Source organism: Teleopsis dalmanni, chromosome 2, assembly GCF_002237135.1.
Source record: "Teleopsis dalmanni isolate 2A chromosome 2, ASM223713v2, whole genome shotgun sequence".
Classification (NCBI taxonomy): domain Eukaryota; kingdom Metazoa; phylum Arthropoda; class Insecta; order Diptera; family Diopsidae; genus Teleopsis; species Teleopsis dalmanni.
Window position 1 is genome coordinate 30,856,249 of NC_051847.1, and position 16,246 is coordinate 30,872,494.

Genomic DNA, 16,246 nt, shown 5'->3' on the forward strand with positions numbered 1-16,246 from the left:
ATGTCCCTTTTTGAAACATGTAAATTTTATCTTACTATTATTATTATTATCTGTCTTATTATTATCTGTCGTATCTTTTTTTTCACCCATCAACGTTATTGATAACGTTTACTCAATTCTGTTTTTTATTTTTTTTTGTTTTATCCTCTTTTTATCTCTTTTCATCTTAAGCTTTATCTTTCTATTAACGATCATCTCATCATCTACTGAATCTTCCCTTGCTTTCAATTCTTCATTTACATTAACATACCATCAAATTTCATCATATCAACAGTTTTTATATTATTCTCTTCCTTCTTTTTTCTTTCTTCGTATTATCATATTGTCTTCTGTTTGAACTTTAAGATTTTCTTATTTTCTTGATCCTTTGTTTTTCTCATTATCTAAGGTTATGTTATTCAATGTTCTTTTTTCTGTTTCTTTATCTTCAAGTCCATTTTTCTTGCTTAATTCATTTTGTCACGCATGAAAGTTGATGTCGTATAACCCTGTATTTCAAACGGCATTTATTTCAGTTAAAAACTTCCCAAAAAGCTTTAATTGTAAGCGGTGCAAGTAATAAAATCACATAATTTATGAGCATTAAAATTTTCAACTTTATGACTTTTACTTAAATTTTCGTATTACTGGGTAATGTTGTGACAGCAAGAGAATAAATTGATAGAATTGTTTAATAGCTTTCTTCGTAGTAGGAAGATAGGAACAGAGTTTCTAAAATATCGATGTCTCGAAATGCCTCTATTAGTATTTATACAAAAAAAAATCTAATATGATATAATCACATTTTGGAAATAAACTTAAACAGAGTTTACTAATATCAATGTCCAATATATGTATGAGTCACTATTGTAAGTAATAACTACTTAGCATTAGCAAGTAACTGCCAATTCCTTAAAACTTATTTAAATTACAATACAATTTCAACAAAAAAAAAAAAGAATTTATTTAGCAATGAATTTAATGCTTAATCATCTTTTAATAGAGCATCTGTTACCTTCGATATTTGCCTGGCAATAGAACAGATGTAAAATCTAATATACTTAAGACGATATTATATTAAAAAAAATTGTCTGACGTTTTTCGCAGAAATTATTTAGTTTGACTTACTTTTTAAATAAATAATTCCTGCTAATTTTTAGTCAAATTTTAATCTTCAAACAAAATTCAATTTTCACTCCTAAAAATTATGCATGAATCTTTCTAAAATCCATTCAAATGCTAATCCGATACTATTTTACATAATAACTTCTCAAAACAAGCATTTTTTATCTGAATCTTTTATCTTCTTTCATTTCGTTGCGGAAATTCCAATGTGCCAAGAAACATTTCAAATAATATTTAAAAATTAATAAAATATTAATTGTATTTTATTATAAAAATTAAATTTTTTAATATTTATTAATAATAAAATCTGTTATATAATAACACACACGATTCTGTCTTTCTATTTGCCATTTTGCTAAAACTTTATTGGCAGTATTTGTTTATTCCCTAAAAGAGAATAATAATTGAGATAAATACAGCAGTTTGTAAATTGCAGCGTAAAGATAAATTAATTGAAATCATATCTATTGATTTCACACTACTATTAGTACTACCGGTTATATACCAATAGACTTGAAGCACATGTCTTTACAACATAGTTTTAAAAAAGTTTTATTAACCTTAAGTGAATCTCAAGTACACACAAACATATATTATAATTAGGTCTATGGATCTACTTGAACAATCCAAATTGCTATATATATTATAATCTCCCAGTCATATTGTTAAAGGCGAGTATTTGGCTGCTTCTAAAACTAGAAGCAATTGTAACCATATTCCCAATTTGATATTGTAAATTTTTTCGATGACATGAATTTCATGATATAATAATAATAGATATTAAACAGAACTTCATTGATTATTTTAATCAATTTTTCTCACTTTTTTTACTCATCATAAATAATTATAAATCCCTAGTGAAATACGTTTTTAATTATTATTTGATTGCAAAGGAGGTATATACATTACACCTGTTATTAATATTATTTGAAAAGGGGTAGTGCACTGTGATCTAAAAGATATATTGTGCCCCTTAGTTGGATTAGAGTGTTACTCCAAGTCCGATTTCTTTAATGAAAGACAGTATAGAGCCTATCTTCCCTAGTCTTGAGCCCTTATGATCTATGAAATACCCTCCTAGTTGTTTGTTCCGCTTGTGCATCAGTGCCGGACACTCCCCAAGCACATGGTATGCATTTTCACTGTCTTCTGTACAGTAGCTACAGTCTGAGTTGGATTGAATTTCTAATTTCATTATGTGACCGTTAAATAACTTTTAAAGAAAAATAAGATGACTGCTATAATGACTGGCTGTCAGTCAGTATTACAATTTCCGGTAGTAATGTTCAAAGTTGAAACTGACGCATCTATCTATCGCGTATATTATCGCTACAAAGATGGTTACATTTTTTTCCAGTGCTTTCCAGTATCTTTTGACTGGTCTATATACCCGTTATATATGTGAAAGAAATTTAATGACCAAGCGAAATTTGTGTAGGGTATTTAGTGGCGTTGCAAAATGTCAGCATTGGGCGCCAAAAGTATTGCCTTTTGTTATGCAAATTTTTATCACAAAATATCAAAAGTAAAATTAATGTTTTTTTTACCAAATTTATCTCTTTTTATCAATTTTATTAATGCGCTTTATAACCGAAAAGATATATAACTTTTTTTATACTCGATACATCTCGATTTTACTTTTAAAGTAAAAAGCATTAACACTTGTTGCGCTACGCTTCGGCGCCAAATTGCGGTTTTCGAATTTGAAAACTCAAAACTCAACTTTATACTAATTTATTTATATTATTTGTATTTAAATATATTTTTTAACTAAATATTAACAAAAAGTGTTAAGACTTAATTAGCATTTTTGGCAGCCGTTTGACACCTTTTTTGGTTTTATAAATATTTTTTTCTTCTTAATTTTGTTAACAAAATTGTTAAAATTGTTAAAAACCCAAAAGCAAATGTCGCCTAAAATCGACGTTATAAATGTAAACTTATTTAATTTCTGACAAGTGTCATTTTTCTTATGGCATTTGCATATTTCCAATAAACAAAAAAAATTAACTAAAATTTTTTTCTTATAAAAATTGTAAGAAAAAATATTTTATACGAATTACAAAAACCATTCCTGGTTTTGGTATCATTAATTTTAAGCAGGCAATAAATCAAAACTACTTTGCATTTAATCAGACTCTCTCAGCATTTCTCGTGAAAAAAAAACATTGGAAACAGTGAAAAAAATATGCGTCTATGATAGTTCTATTAATATTTAATGATTTATTTTTATCAATACTGGTAGTTAAATAAGGCCATTATAGAAGCCAGTCGAGATCTTTCTATTATGGACAGCTTAAGCTTAGCTTCAATTCACAAAAACCGTAAAAATACTGCATAAAATGTTCTCGACACAAAGCTCATTTCAATTGTTTCAGGCTTAAGGCGAAGGTCTCTAGACAATCATCGAATCCAATTTTTTGTGCTACGAAAATTTATTTATAGAAAATCTATTTAAAAACATTTGAGGATTAACTGTGCAGTCAGTTATTTATACGGTAAGAAATTATTTATAGCAGTAGTACGCAAAACTTAATTCATTACTCACCACCCAATACTGTTTATAATCCCACGATTTGTCTACTAAGCAGTTATGTTCTTTCATTGACAGCGAACAGATTACATTTGTCAAATATTTGTACAGCCAATGGCAAATCCATTAATTTTGTGTAAAAAGAACAGTAGAACGTAACTATACCATGGGCATACGAGGACGTACTGAACTGTTTACACCCTTCACACCCTTGCTATCAATTAAAGTTATGTTAACTTCGTCTAGATGTTTGTAACGCAATGAAGCTAAAATAGAAAATCACAAAAACTATATGTAAGAGCATAAATAAACTAATGTTATGTTTAGACTTTTGTGTTTAAATCGACAAATATGCACTAATATGTGCTATTTTCCATACAAAATTCTTACAAAATCCATACAAAATTCATACAAAATACATACAAAATTCATACAAAATCCATATAACATCCATATCAAATCCTTATAAAAATATCCTTAAAAAATTTATTAAATTGAACAAAACATAATATAATGGATTCCCCAAAAAAACCGGTATATACATACCTTGACGACTAAACCTTGTTAAAGCCTAGTCTTATATTAACGCCTCCTATTTGTGATTAGGATTACCGGATTAGTATTTCATTCAAACTTCCTCTGTAGATCTCTAACCTTGTGCCAATAAGTATCTATTAAATGGCTTAAGTAAGTTAAGATGAAAAAACATAAATTCTTTGAGTTCAAATCCCAGCTCGAATGAAATTTTTCAAAAACTCTTTTAATTAATTACAGCTCTTTAGCCGTTCGGATTTAATTTTTGGAAGATTTCTGTTTTAAGCTATTAACACGAATGTATACAGTCTACCTTTCAAAACTATAAACAATTTAAACGAAAATCAGACAGTTTTCTTAAGATGATAGTTAACCCCACCAACAATATCAAACCAGGCCACGGGTCTATATGAGTCGCAATACCTCTTCTGGTCAGCACTACTTTTGTAATAATAATAATTCAAGTTGCTTTACCGCAATCAAAACTTTCCATCGAAAATAAAATAGTTATTTATAACACGATCTTGAAACCAAGCTGGACTTTCGATATGAAAATTTGTCGAATTACTGCAATCTTATATATGGAAATATATATTACAACATTTCAAATTAAGAGTTGTCAAAAGTATTGTCAACTCACACTGGTATATTGCCTATGTACAGTTAGGTCGAGAACTAACAGTAAATAATGGAGCCAGTGCTCTATGATTGAGAAACCTTTCTAACAACCAAACTATGAATAATCCTACTGGCTTTAACCATGCTGCTAGGTTTTTAAAGTTGCATTCCAAGGACTTCTCTCCTATCCTCATCTCCCATTGGAGCATAGGGCATCTACTATCCTTTTATATCAGATTTTGTTATTTGATTCTCGGCAGATATCATGCCAGGAATAATTGACTTCTCTTAGCTTTTCTTCAATTGTCCTCTTCCAAGTTTTAGCCGACGCTTCGGGTGGACTGCCCAAGTGGCTGCCTTGAGGATTCCAGCTCAAACCTTATATACAGTGCTATTTGCATCATCTTATCCCAACAGTAGCAGATAATTGATTCGTAACGGCCCTTAGGTTGGAGTTTGTAATGCGGTTGGGTTGCCACATTTTTAATATTTTACGTGAACATTTATTCAAGGACTTGCATAGCCATTTCTTTTGAGCTGTTGAATGTTCTTTCTCTAAATGCTAAATCGGATTTTCTAAATATTAAATATGGTTTCTTTTAATATTCTCGAAATGCTAAAAACATTTTTTCTTTCTAACATTTTTATTGATATATTATAAAAACGAATCCAAAGGCTTAAAAAAAGTAGCCACAAAGTGTAAGAAACAACATTGTAAATATTATAGTAAAATTGTTTATTGGTTGCGTCTCATAAAACATTTTTAACATTTTTAAACGTAGCGTTAATATAGCTAAAACCTATGTAAGTGTATCTATGCTTATATAAACGAAGACCAGATAGTGAGCCATATATATATATACGTTATAATAATAAACTATACGGCAATTAATAAATGTACTCCTCTATTATAAAGTGTGAAGCCCTAACAAATTTATCAACGGATTTATTTTGATTTAATTTACTATTCTAAATTTTTTATAAATTATGTTCGAGCTTATCGAAAAAGTTCTAAAAAACAATTTTATGGTTCAGCAGAAATTAATTTAATGGATTATCTAATATAATAATTCTATGAAAAATTATAGTTGTAATAAATTTTAAGAATTGACAAAAAGTTGATTTTGTTCACAGAAAAATAAATTCACAACGGCGCCTAAAAATTTATGGCTTTTGCTAAAATTAGCCAATTTCTGTGGGTGTTGCCGTATTTCTAAATGATCGAAATACACAAATGGAAACGAAAATAAATATATATTGTCTTTGGCTATATCTGTAGCACTACTAATTATTTTATGACATTATAAAACCACAAAAATAAAAAAAGGCTGATTATAAATATTATTTCATTCTCCCTCTTTTTAATATTTTTTTAAAAAATTTTTCAATTGCTTTGAAATTGTATAATAACTCATAAATACTCAATTAATTATAATTATATACATATATTCTATATCATTTTTAAAAAATTAATATAATGCAGTATAATGCAGTTCCATTAAAAATGCTGATGGCATGCATCATTTATCTTCTCTTCAATTTCCATATTCATTATGATTCATCGTGTACATTTGCCATTTTATTAACTTTAAATGAAACACTTAATTAATTTTATTGCTCAAAAACAAATTATTTTAATCTATTTGGTTTCGTTTTATTGCATTCCCGAGGTGTCAGAGCAATTTGTCAAATATTTCCCTATCACCAAAATGTTTGATGGCCAGAGAACCAACAAACACAAATAAAAAGAATAAAATTGTTCTTTTCTTTGATTTTCATGTACAACATTTGTGATATTTTCTGATTTATTTAATTTTTTTGTATATATATTCGGTTATAAACCGAACCATTAAAAATGATGGAATGCTCGGTTAATGGCTAGAAATGTGCGGGTGTTTGTTATTGGTAATGTTCTCTACTGCCGCATTTACGAGTGGTGCAGGTGTGAATAGGAACGTGGATTTTTAATGTCTGCAAACGTTTTCAAGATCATTAGCCATACACTGACCTTCCGCATTCTCAAAAAAAATTTAAGTACTCGCTGCTTTCGTTTCTTTTCATTATGAAATCTTCTTTCTTCAAACCCAAACACAAACCCATTATGTTAGCCGTGAAATCTCATTGTTTGTACTGTTGTAAATCAGTGAGAAACAAAGAACGCCCATCCCTTGTTTGAAGGAGTCTAACATCAAAAATATTAAAAAACCAGATTGTTGTTTAAAAGGTGTTATTTGAGGTTATGTGCATCTGAGAATTATTTGTGAAAATTAACACATAAAATGTTAGTTTTTAATGATTTCAAAGTGTGCAATTCGCATTGGCGCCAAAATTGCTAAAAAAATAACATTTTATCTACCATATATATCTGATTTTTTAAGAAACACAAAACTAACATTAAGCTAAGTAACAAGTCTCTTGTAAATTTTAGACTTTGAAATAAACCTTAACTACGTAATTAGTATATCACAGGTACAATACACTTAGTGTATCATAGGTATACTACTTAATATCATAGATTCAAATTATATTTTATCTGATACAGTTATGTAGATTTCAAATATTTGAAGAAATACTTCTTGGTACATCACCATCTTATAATATTGTTATTAAAACCTGAGGAATATAACGTTATTGAAGAATCATGTTGCGAGCTATCACAGAATGATGAAGCAGCACTGTGAATTGTCGAGAGAAAAGTTCTTCGTAAAATCTGTGATCTTTTACGATTTGACGACGATTAGCACATTCTAATAATGTACAAGTTCTACAACTTTTATGACAGCATTGATATCATTCAGCAAATTAACACTCAGTAGTTTGGAAGATAACAAATAAATTAATAACTAGTAAGTTTTTTTATTCTTATTATTTTTCTTATATGTTTTTACTTATCATTACTTCGGATCATTACGAATGCATATATATCTAACCCAACTTACTTTGAGATTGCCTGTGAATGAACTAGTTATACATTATACTATCCAGGATTGTTAAGTTACTTCACGGATTTAAATGTGACTCATCCTAGTTAGTGTTCCACATAGTTAGAGGTTATTGATATACATTGTGACCGAAAAGTTTTCGGAAATTCTCATTTAAAATTCGCGCGCTGTATATTTTTCGATATTTTAAGTTTATGTAGTTGGGCAGCACTGCCTAATACTATCAAAATGAGCGGATCTGTCAGCAGTTCGTTTACGCAGCTTGAAAACAGTTCACCTCAGTAAGTGCGTGCGAAAAAACAATGGAAAAAAATATTGATCAAAGAGTTTGCATCAAATTTTGTGTTTCGAACGAATTTTCGTGTGCAGAATCGTTGCGAATGCTACAAAAGGCTTATGGGGAATCAGTTTTATCGAAAACTCAAGTTTATGAGTGGTACAAAGCCTTTCAGGACTGTCGTACGACCGTCGAAGACATGCCGCGTTCTGGACGACCTTCGACCTCTACCACCGACGAAAACATTGAAAAGGCAAAGGAAATCGTGTTCAAAAATCCTCATGTGAGTGTTAGAGAGATAGCACGAGAGCTAGGCATCGGTCGTGAGATGGCTCGTTTGATTTTGGTGGACAATTTGTGTATGCGACGTGTCAACGCTCGGCTTTTTCCGATTCACCTCAATTTGTTCCAAAAACACCATCGTGGACAGGTCTCGTTAGACATGCTTGATCGTGCCAATTCCGATCCAACTTTCATGGAACGCATCATAACGGGTGACGAGACATGGGTCTACGAGTACGACATGCAAACAAGCCAACAATCATCGGAATGGAGAGGAAAAGACGAGCCGAAACCGAAAAAACCACGCCAAAGTCGCTCGAAAATCAAGGCAATGCTGATTGTTTTCTTCGATATTCGTGGTGTGGTGCATCATGAATTCGTCCCTGAAGGACAAACAGTCAATAAAGCCTATTATTTGACTGTTTTAAGACGTTTGCGTGAAAATATCCGCCGTAAACGGCCTCAATTGTGGAAGGATAATTCATGGATTTTTCATGACGATAATGCTCCCTCGCACCGAGCCAACATTATCAACGATTTTAAGGCCAAACATTCAATAAATACCATCGAACAGCCCCCGTATTCACCTGATCTTGCACCGTGTGACTTTTTCCTGTTTCCCAAACTCAAATTACCACTCAGAGGAACGCGTTTTGAATCCATAGAAGACGTAAAACAGAATTCGCAGAGGAAACTCAAAGCCATACCGGAAAGCGCCTATAAAAAATGTTTTGATGATTGGAAGAAACGTTGGCATTTGTGTATCGCTTCTAATGGAGCATATTTTGAAGGAGATAAAATAAATATTGATGAAGATTAAGAATTTTGCGTTTTATTTAAAATTTCCGGAAACTTTTCGGTCACAATGTATGTAACTTGATTCAAGAGTTATTTACAATACTTTAACCAATTTATTTCTCTAAAAAATATTATGAGGTCTTCGGAATCAATTATTGAATATTCTCTAGAAGTTAGTTACTTTCCGAATATAATATTTCATTAACACCATCAAGTATTAAAGACTGTTTAAATAGTAAAAAATAAGTTAGGAACTGCAATATTGTTTAATATTTTATCATAGCTTCTCATATAAAAAAAAAATAAATAAATAAATTCAAGGTATATGACACTTGTGCATTAAGGAATCTTCTTTTAAGTGATATAACCTAAAATTAATTCTAAGAAGTTTTAATAAAAAAAGATTTCATGAAATAAAAGCAAAGCTGTACTTAATATTGAAAAATAAATAAACAACTTAAAAATGTGGAAAAATGTCAATATTACAAATATTGTATCTAAACAATTTGACAAATTACCCATCCACGCAGGTGGTTAGACAGGTCGTCGAACATGAGCTTTACAAGTAGAACAACAACAAACACTGACTACCAAAGTCACTAATAATAACAGAAATTTACATAAATTCTCACCTTTTCCACTGGACCCGCAGCTACTTCAGCCGCAGTTGCTGCTACAAGCAATCGTCGATTTTTTCTCAACATGTTAACAATTTTTCTTCTTCTAATATTTAAAGAAATACAATCCACTTGATATTTTTTAATACAGAGTTATACACAATGTCAACTTCAAATTAAATGTATAGAAATCTATATAAATAATGTTCTCTTATATACCTTAAAGATTCATTATCATCACAGTGAAATGAGAATAAACTAAAGAATAATTATTTAAAAGTTCTTCAAACTTCATGTGAACACCCTGTATATAATACCAGTTCGTTTTTTATTGATTTGCCGTTCTTACATATTTCTAAAGCTTACAACGGTTCTTTTTCTAGTTACATGAAGTTCTTCTTCATTTTCCTTTGTTTGCTTCCAGATGTCGGAAACCTTCTTTTCGTGCTTTTGAGAGCGCGCTACTTTCAAAAAGAATTTCAACGGGGGGTTCCATGTAATTTTTGTCCACTCTAATGTAAACTTGTTCATTTATAATTTCTAGAATTTATAGTTTTTTAATGAGCTGCATTTCTAATAAAAGAAATTTCTTCGTCTTACCGCTAACAAGATACGAAATTTCATTTCAATTCAAGCATGTCAAATATTTCTGTCTATTCAAACAGTGCCCGTAGGGTCTAGGCCGGTGCTTCTTCCATTCTTGTTAAGTAAACAAAGTTCAATGCTTTATTCAGAATATTTCTATCAAAGATGGTTAATTAAATGGCGTTGATTGTTGTGGACACTTTGACAAATTGATGATCATATTTTGGTTATTTAATTAGCTTATGATTAATGATCAAATGGATGAACATGAAATATTTGGGGAATTAGGAAATTATAAACAAGCTTAGTCCGGGGTAGACAAAAAAAATATTTGTAGACTTTAAGAGAGACAATCAAACAAAGCATTTCCTACTAAAAATTGTTAAACATTTTAAAACTGTGTTGATACAATGATTTTTGTGCAAAGAATATAAGGATTAAGTACATTTCTTTGCATACATTCTGTTTAAAAAGTATCCAGAATTTATTACTTAAAAAATATATGTAAAAGATACCGCCACATTTTGTTCTGTAAATTAGTAGCACTGCATCGTTTTTAACTGGTATCTGTCATATACCGTGTTTTTGTAATTATACGTGAGAGTGTTCTGTGCTGGCACTAAGTAAGTGTTGTAAAATTTTTTGGCAAAACACTCAACGAACGTGAACTTACTGCCTTAACGTGGGCTTATAATGGCTTATCGCCATTATATCGTCAACTGGATTATTACTATTACCATTGTGATTATTATTATGTTTTTTTGTAAATTAGTAGTACTGTACGATGTTTAACTGTGACCTATAACCTATTTTGATATTCAAAAGCACTATGATGGTACAAAACCATTATTTTTAAATTTCAAAATATTACACTCTAAGAATATAAACATGGCTTATTTGTTTCTTCCCCAAACTAAAAATACGTCCCCAAGAATGGGGCTTTAAGTCATTTCGCTAAGGAAAATGAAACCTTTAACTATCAACCTACGAAAAATATAATAAGAATCGGATCAAGTACCATTTTTGTATTCCATCTTCAAGGCTATAAAGCCCGATATATAAATTTTATTTAATGGTTTTTTTTTTTTTTTGAATTTATATAATTTTTTTTGTATATAATATACTAATAATTTAATATTATAAACATATAATCTAATTTTTCAGGATTGGTACAATATACATATTCTACAAATGCGCAATATTACGTCAAATCAAGTCTTAAAAACCATTGCAATAGAAGAAAGAAAACCTATTGTTGTTCAACTATTCCATTCTTTTTTGATTCAAAGTTGAGCGTATAAACCTAAAGTATGTATGATTTTAGTTTCACTTTTTTTCAGAAAACACTTTATTGGAACTGTGATTTCGAATAATGTCAGAGTATGCCTATGTACCACTGAAGCTATAAGAACAATTCTGCATAACTGAACATAAATGAATTGAACTGCCTTGGTTTATTCCTCACTTTCAGATTTATTTCTGCAATTTTTAATACAAAAATCAGATTAAGTTTTATTTTGTTTAGAAATCCAAGACTACATATAGAAGTTTCGAAATCAGGCTAATAAGGCATATTGCCAAAATAATTTGTTGGAACCTTTTCTCTGAATTTAAACAAATTTGTAAATCGATTAACAGAAATTAAACGGATTTTCAAAGAACTCCCAAGTTCTTATTTTCTATTTACACAAGAAATATTATCCCGTTTGACTCCATTTGAACCACCTCTGATACGTACATATATATATATTTCGCCGTCGTTTTAAAAAGTATCCTTTTCACTTTGGACTACTTTAACAAGATCGACGGCTGATACTTTGGTTCTGTTTTTGATATACTGCAACGTTTGAATCCATTTTCACTTTATAAATATTTAGTCATATCTCAGCCCATGACCACGCCCATCAAATAACAACAAAATAAATTAAACTACATATCTGTATTGTACTATACTTTTTTCATATTTATTATTATGAATTCCATTCATTTCATTTTTTAAATGCTCATCATCATTTAAGCTACGAAAAAAACGCTTACGATAAGCAAACAAATGATCATCATTATTATTATTATTTTCATTTTCATTATCATTTTCGTTAAGATTAATATTAACATAATCATTATTGTTATTATCATAATTAACATTTAAGTTTTTTAAATTAAACGCTTGATTAACATAACTATTACTATTACTATCATCATCATTTTTATTATTAATAACATGATGATGATTATTAACATCAAAAAAATGATCATTATGATCATTGATATTATCATTATTTTTAATGTTGCTTTGTAAACTTTCAACTGGATTATCGTTAACATAATCAACTGGATTATTACTTTTACCATTATGATTATTATTATTATTACTATTACTATTAACATCATGATTATTATTTTCATAATCATTATTAATATTAATTCGATTTCGATAAATATTTATAAGCGGCATATGATGATAATTAAGCATAAAATTATTGTCATCATTATCTTCATTATAATTACTATTAATATTTGTATTCGTATTCGTATTTGTTATCGTTTCACTACTGCCTGTACTGTCGGTGCTGCTGACACTACTGTCGGCAGTTGCAGTTGCAGTTGCAGTTGCAGTTGCAGTTGCATCGTCTTCGCCTAACACTTTTAAATTATTATTATAATTATTATATTGATTATTATTGTGTTTATTAGAACTACTATGGCTACTTTGTTGACTATACTTAGGATTACTACTATAATCAGTCGATCTACTATTAGAATTACTATCATACTTATTATCATTATAATTATTCTTATTACTGTCATAATCATTATGATTATCAACATTAATATTAGCGTTTTCATTATTATTATTATAATTATTACTATACAAGAAGTTTTTTGGCAAGGCAGGTATTGCTTTAACATAATTACTATTTAAATTACTATTAACATTACTATTTGAGTATTCGTTTTGTAGCTGCTGTTGCTGCTGCTGTTGCTGCGACACATCTGGTTGCTGCAGCTGATAGTCAGCATTTAATCTAACATTACTATTGCTAAGACTGTCGCTCACTGGTGGCAATATTTGCTGATGATAATTGTGTTCATGTTGCTGCTGATATTGATGTTGTTGTTCTTCTTTAAGTTGCCGCAAATGTTCATGGTACTTTAACTGTTGCAACTGATGTTCGTAGTGATGATGCCGCAAACGTTGATCTACGGCTTCGATGTCATCGTAGTAGCGCTCATGTTCAGTGATTGGTTTGATAGTTGTAGTTGTGGTAGTTTGTGCAACAATTTGCATATCCATCTGTTGGCGTTCAGTAGTGCTACTACCACTGCTACCAGTCACATTATCCTTTTTCCGTCTGCCACGCTTGCGACGACTTGCTGCTAGCATTGCGACAATATTCAGCGCTGACGGTGCTAGCGAGGCTGTTGCTGTAAGTGCAGTTGCTGTTGCAGTTGCTGTGGCAGATGTTGTTGCGCTAGATGACGCTGATGATGTTGCAACTGGTATTGTGTTGTTTTGCTGTTGATATTTATTTTGTCGCTGAATATCCTTACGCAATTTACGTTGTTTCTGTTCACGGTCGTGCTGACGACGTTTTTCAAGCAATGTACTATTGTTGTGGTGATGGCGTACTAGATTTTTTGGTTGTGGCGGCATTGCTGAAGACTTTATTGGATGTTTCCTTTTTCGTTGATTTTGACGTTGTATATGTGTCACGTATTGTACGCCTTCTAAAGCATGCTGTTGCTCATGGTTGTTGCCATTCTCACCATTCAGTTTCTTTATGCGATTTTGCTTACGTGTTTCTGCATCGAAAACATTGGTGAGAATATCTCCATTTTTGTTGTTGTTGCTATTATTTTGTTTTTGCCTATTAATACTCGTTTTATCTTCGTGTAATCTTCGGTTATTCAATAGGGGAGACTGTGTTGTTGTGGTAGTAGTTGTTGTTGTAGTCGTGGTTGTAAAGAAATTGCGATCGAAGTACTCAGCTTCGATTTTCGCAAATAGGAAACAGGCTCTTCGTAGACTTTGTGGCCGAAGCAAGTGTCGTGGACCAATGGGTTTAAAATTTTTTGTGAAACCGACACGTAGCGTGGAGTTGTAAGCATTTGCATATGTGAAGTAGCCGTGATCGAGCGATTCCTTGAAATGACAATCGTTTGTTGCATTTTTCTGTAAAAATATAAATAGAAAATATTAAACTTTTTTAATAATCTACATATAAAGTTTTAAGCAAAAGCAATAGGATGGAGAAATAGAATTTAAATACAATTTATTGAAGAATTGATTGAGAAGTATTTTTTACAAAATCTACTAAATTTATTCTACTTTAGTAAAAATGAGTATCTGATCTATTATTTTCACAGTTTATCTCTAAAATATTCGAACTTAAGAACATAGGTTTTATTATTACTTATATTATATACGAGTATAGATCATTGAATCTGTATAAGAGAAAACACATTTTTAGGCAGTAAGAAAGAACAATATTATCTCCATGGGTTTAGCACAAAAAATACGAACTCTTTCTTAATGTTAAAGTTTACAGAATTGTAGGAAGGGCAGTTTGTAAGTTACCTCCTTTAAAAGTTCTCTGTTGAAGAATTAGTTTTACAGTGTAGAAATATTGTTAATTAAGTAAAATTGTTTTACTGCGTAAAAATATATTTTAGTTTTATTGACCATTTTCTATTAACTATCCTGGGTCAAATCTATTATACTGACTGAAAGTCACTTATTAAGTGATCTATAAATTCCATACCATAAATTACTGGAGAGAATAAATAACAAGGAAGAATTTTTATGATCTATAAACTAATTAATTGTAAATTGCAATTAATATTAACATTTACATTTATAATTTAAAATTCAAATTTGTGGATAATTTTTTGATCTATTTTTTTTAAGTTTAAGTAACATAAGATTACTTATTTCACCAACAAACTTTTTTATAATAATTATTCCTCTTATATTCAAGATATTTAAAACATTCTTAATTCTTATTTAGATTTAACCCTCAAGTTCCCAGTTTCGTTTTTTGTTTTTGAAAAAATTATTATATATAATAATATAGAAATGAGTTATTAAAAGTTAACTTACCAATCCAACAAGTCTGCCGTTTTTGAAGCATAAATAACGCCGTACCTCTTTTGAGTACAATGTAATTTTGTAGTCGCTTAGAAAATCTCCTACACTGTCCATTGTGAAGAACTCTACAAAAAAAAATATACATATAAAATTAATAAATGTTTATAATTTAATTAAACATTTATTTTTAAAATAATGTTTATAAAAATAAAATATAAAATAATGTATAAATTCTGATTAATATAAAAAATATTGCAGATAATAATATTGTTATGTACTAACTCTCCATTTGGCATATATACAACTAAACTTCCATCACAAAGTTATCTTGCGCAAAAAAAAAAATAATAGTTTAACGTTTTGACAATTAATGCAAAATATTTTAATTGACGGCCCAATAACAAGATCCAGTGATACTACGTTAAAAAAAAAATTAAAGTAACCTACTTCTTTTGATTTTTATTTTTAATTATCAATACAAAAAAAAAATAAATATCGATTATTTATTTGCAATTATACACAGCAAGAACCGTGTGGAAATTTTTATCTTGCTAGACATTTGTTTTATTTTTATTTGTTTACTATTGACTATAATTTTACTATATACTTACTACTGTTTGTTTTGCTTACAAAGGTATTACAAACAAAACAAAAAAAAAAAAAATAAAACAACAAATACTTGAGGTGTAAGAAATAAAACTAATATCTATTCAAAAAAAATGTTAATTATAATTGTGAAAAATAAAAAAAAATAACAACGCAATTTCCAATATTATAAGATTTCTTTGGAGACTTCATAGATTTACTTTAAAATGGCACTTCGACAAGCTCGACATATCAGATACATATACTCTCATATATGAGATA

General features: G+C 29.7%; 1 protein-coding gene across 1 annotated transcript in view; it reads right to left on the minus strand.

Annotated features, from left to right (window-relative positions):
• Nucleotides 1-3,796: 3,796 nt before the first annotated feature.
• Nucleotides 3,797-16,246, minus strand: part of LOC119674249 (putative uncharacterized protein DDB_G0282133) — a 51,273-nt gene continuing 38,823 nt past the window's right edge. Inside the window, exons 4-6 of the mRNA XM_038085376.1 lie at nucleotides 15,392-15,504; nucleotides 12,478-14,464; nucleotides 3,797-3,903 (exon numbers count right to left, since the gene is read on the minus strand). Of these exons, the coding sequence (XP_037941304.1) occupies nucleotides 3,797-3,903; nucleotides 12,478-14,464; nucleotides 15,392-15,504 (2,207 nt within the window). The remainder of the gene's footprint in view (nucleotides 3,904-12,477; nucleotides 14,465-15,391; nucleotides 15,505-16,246) is intronic.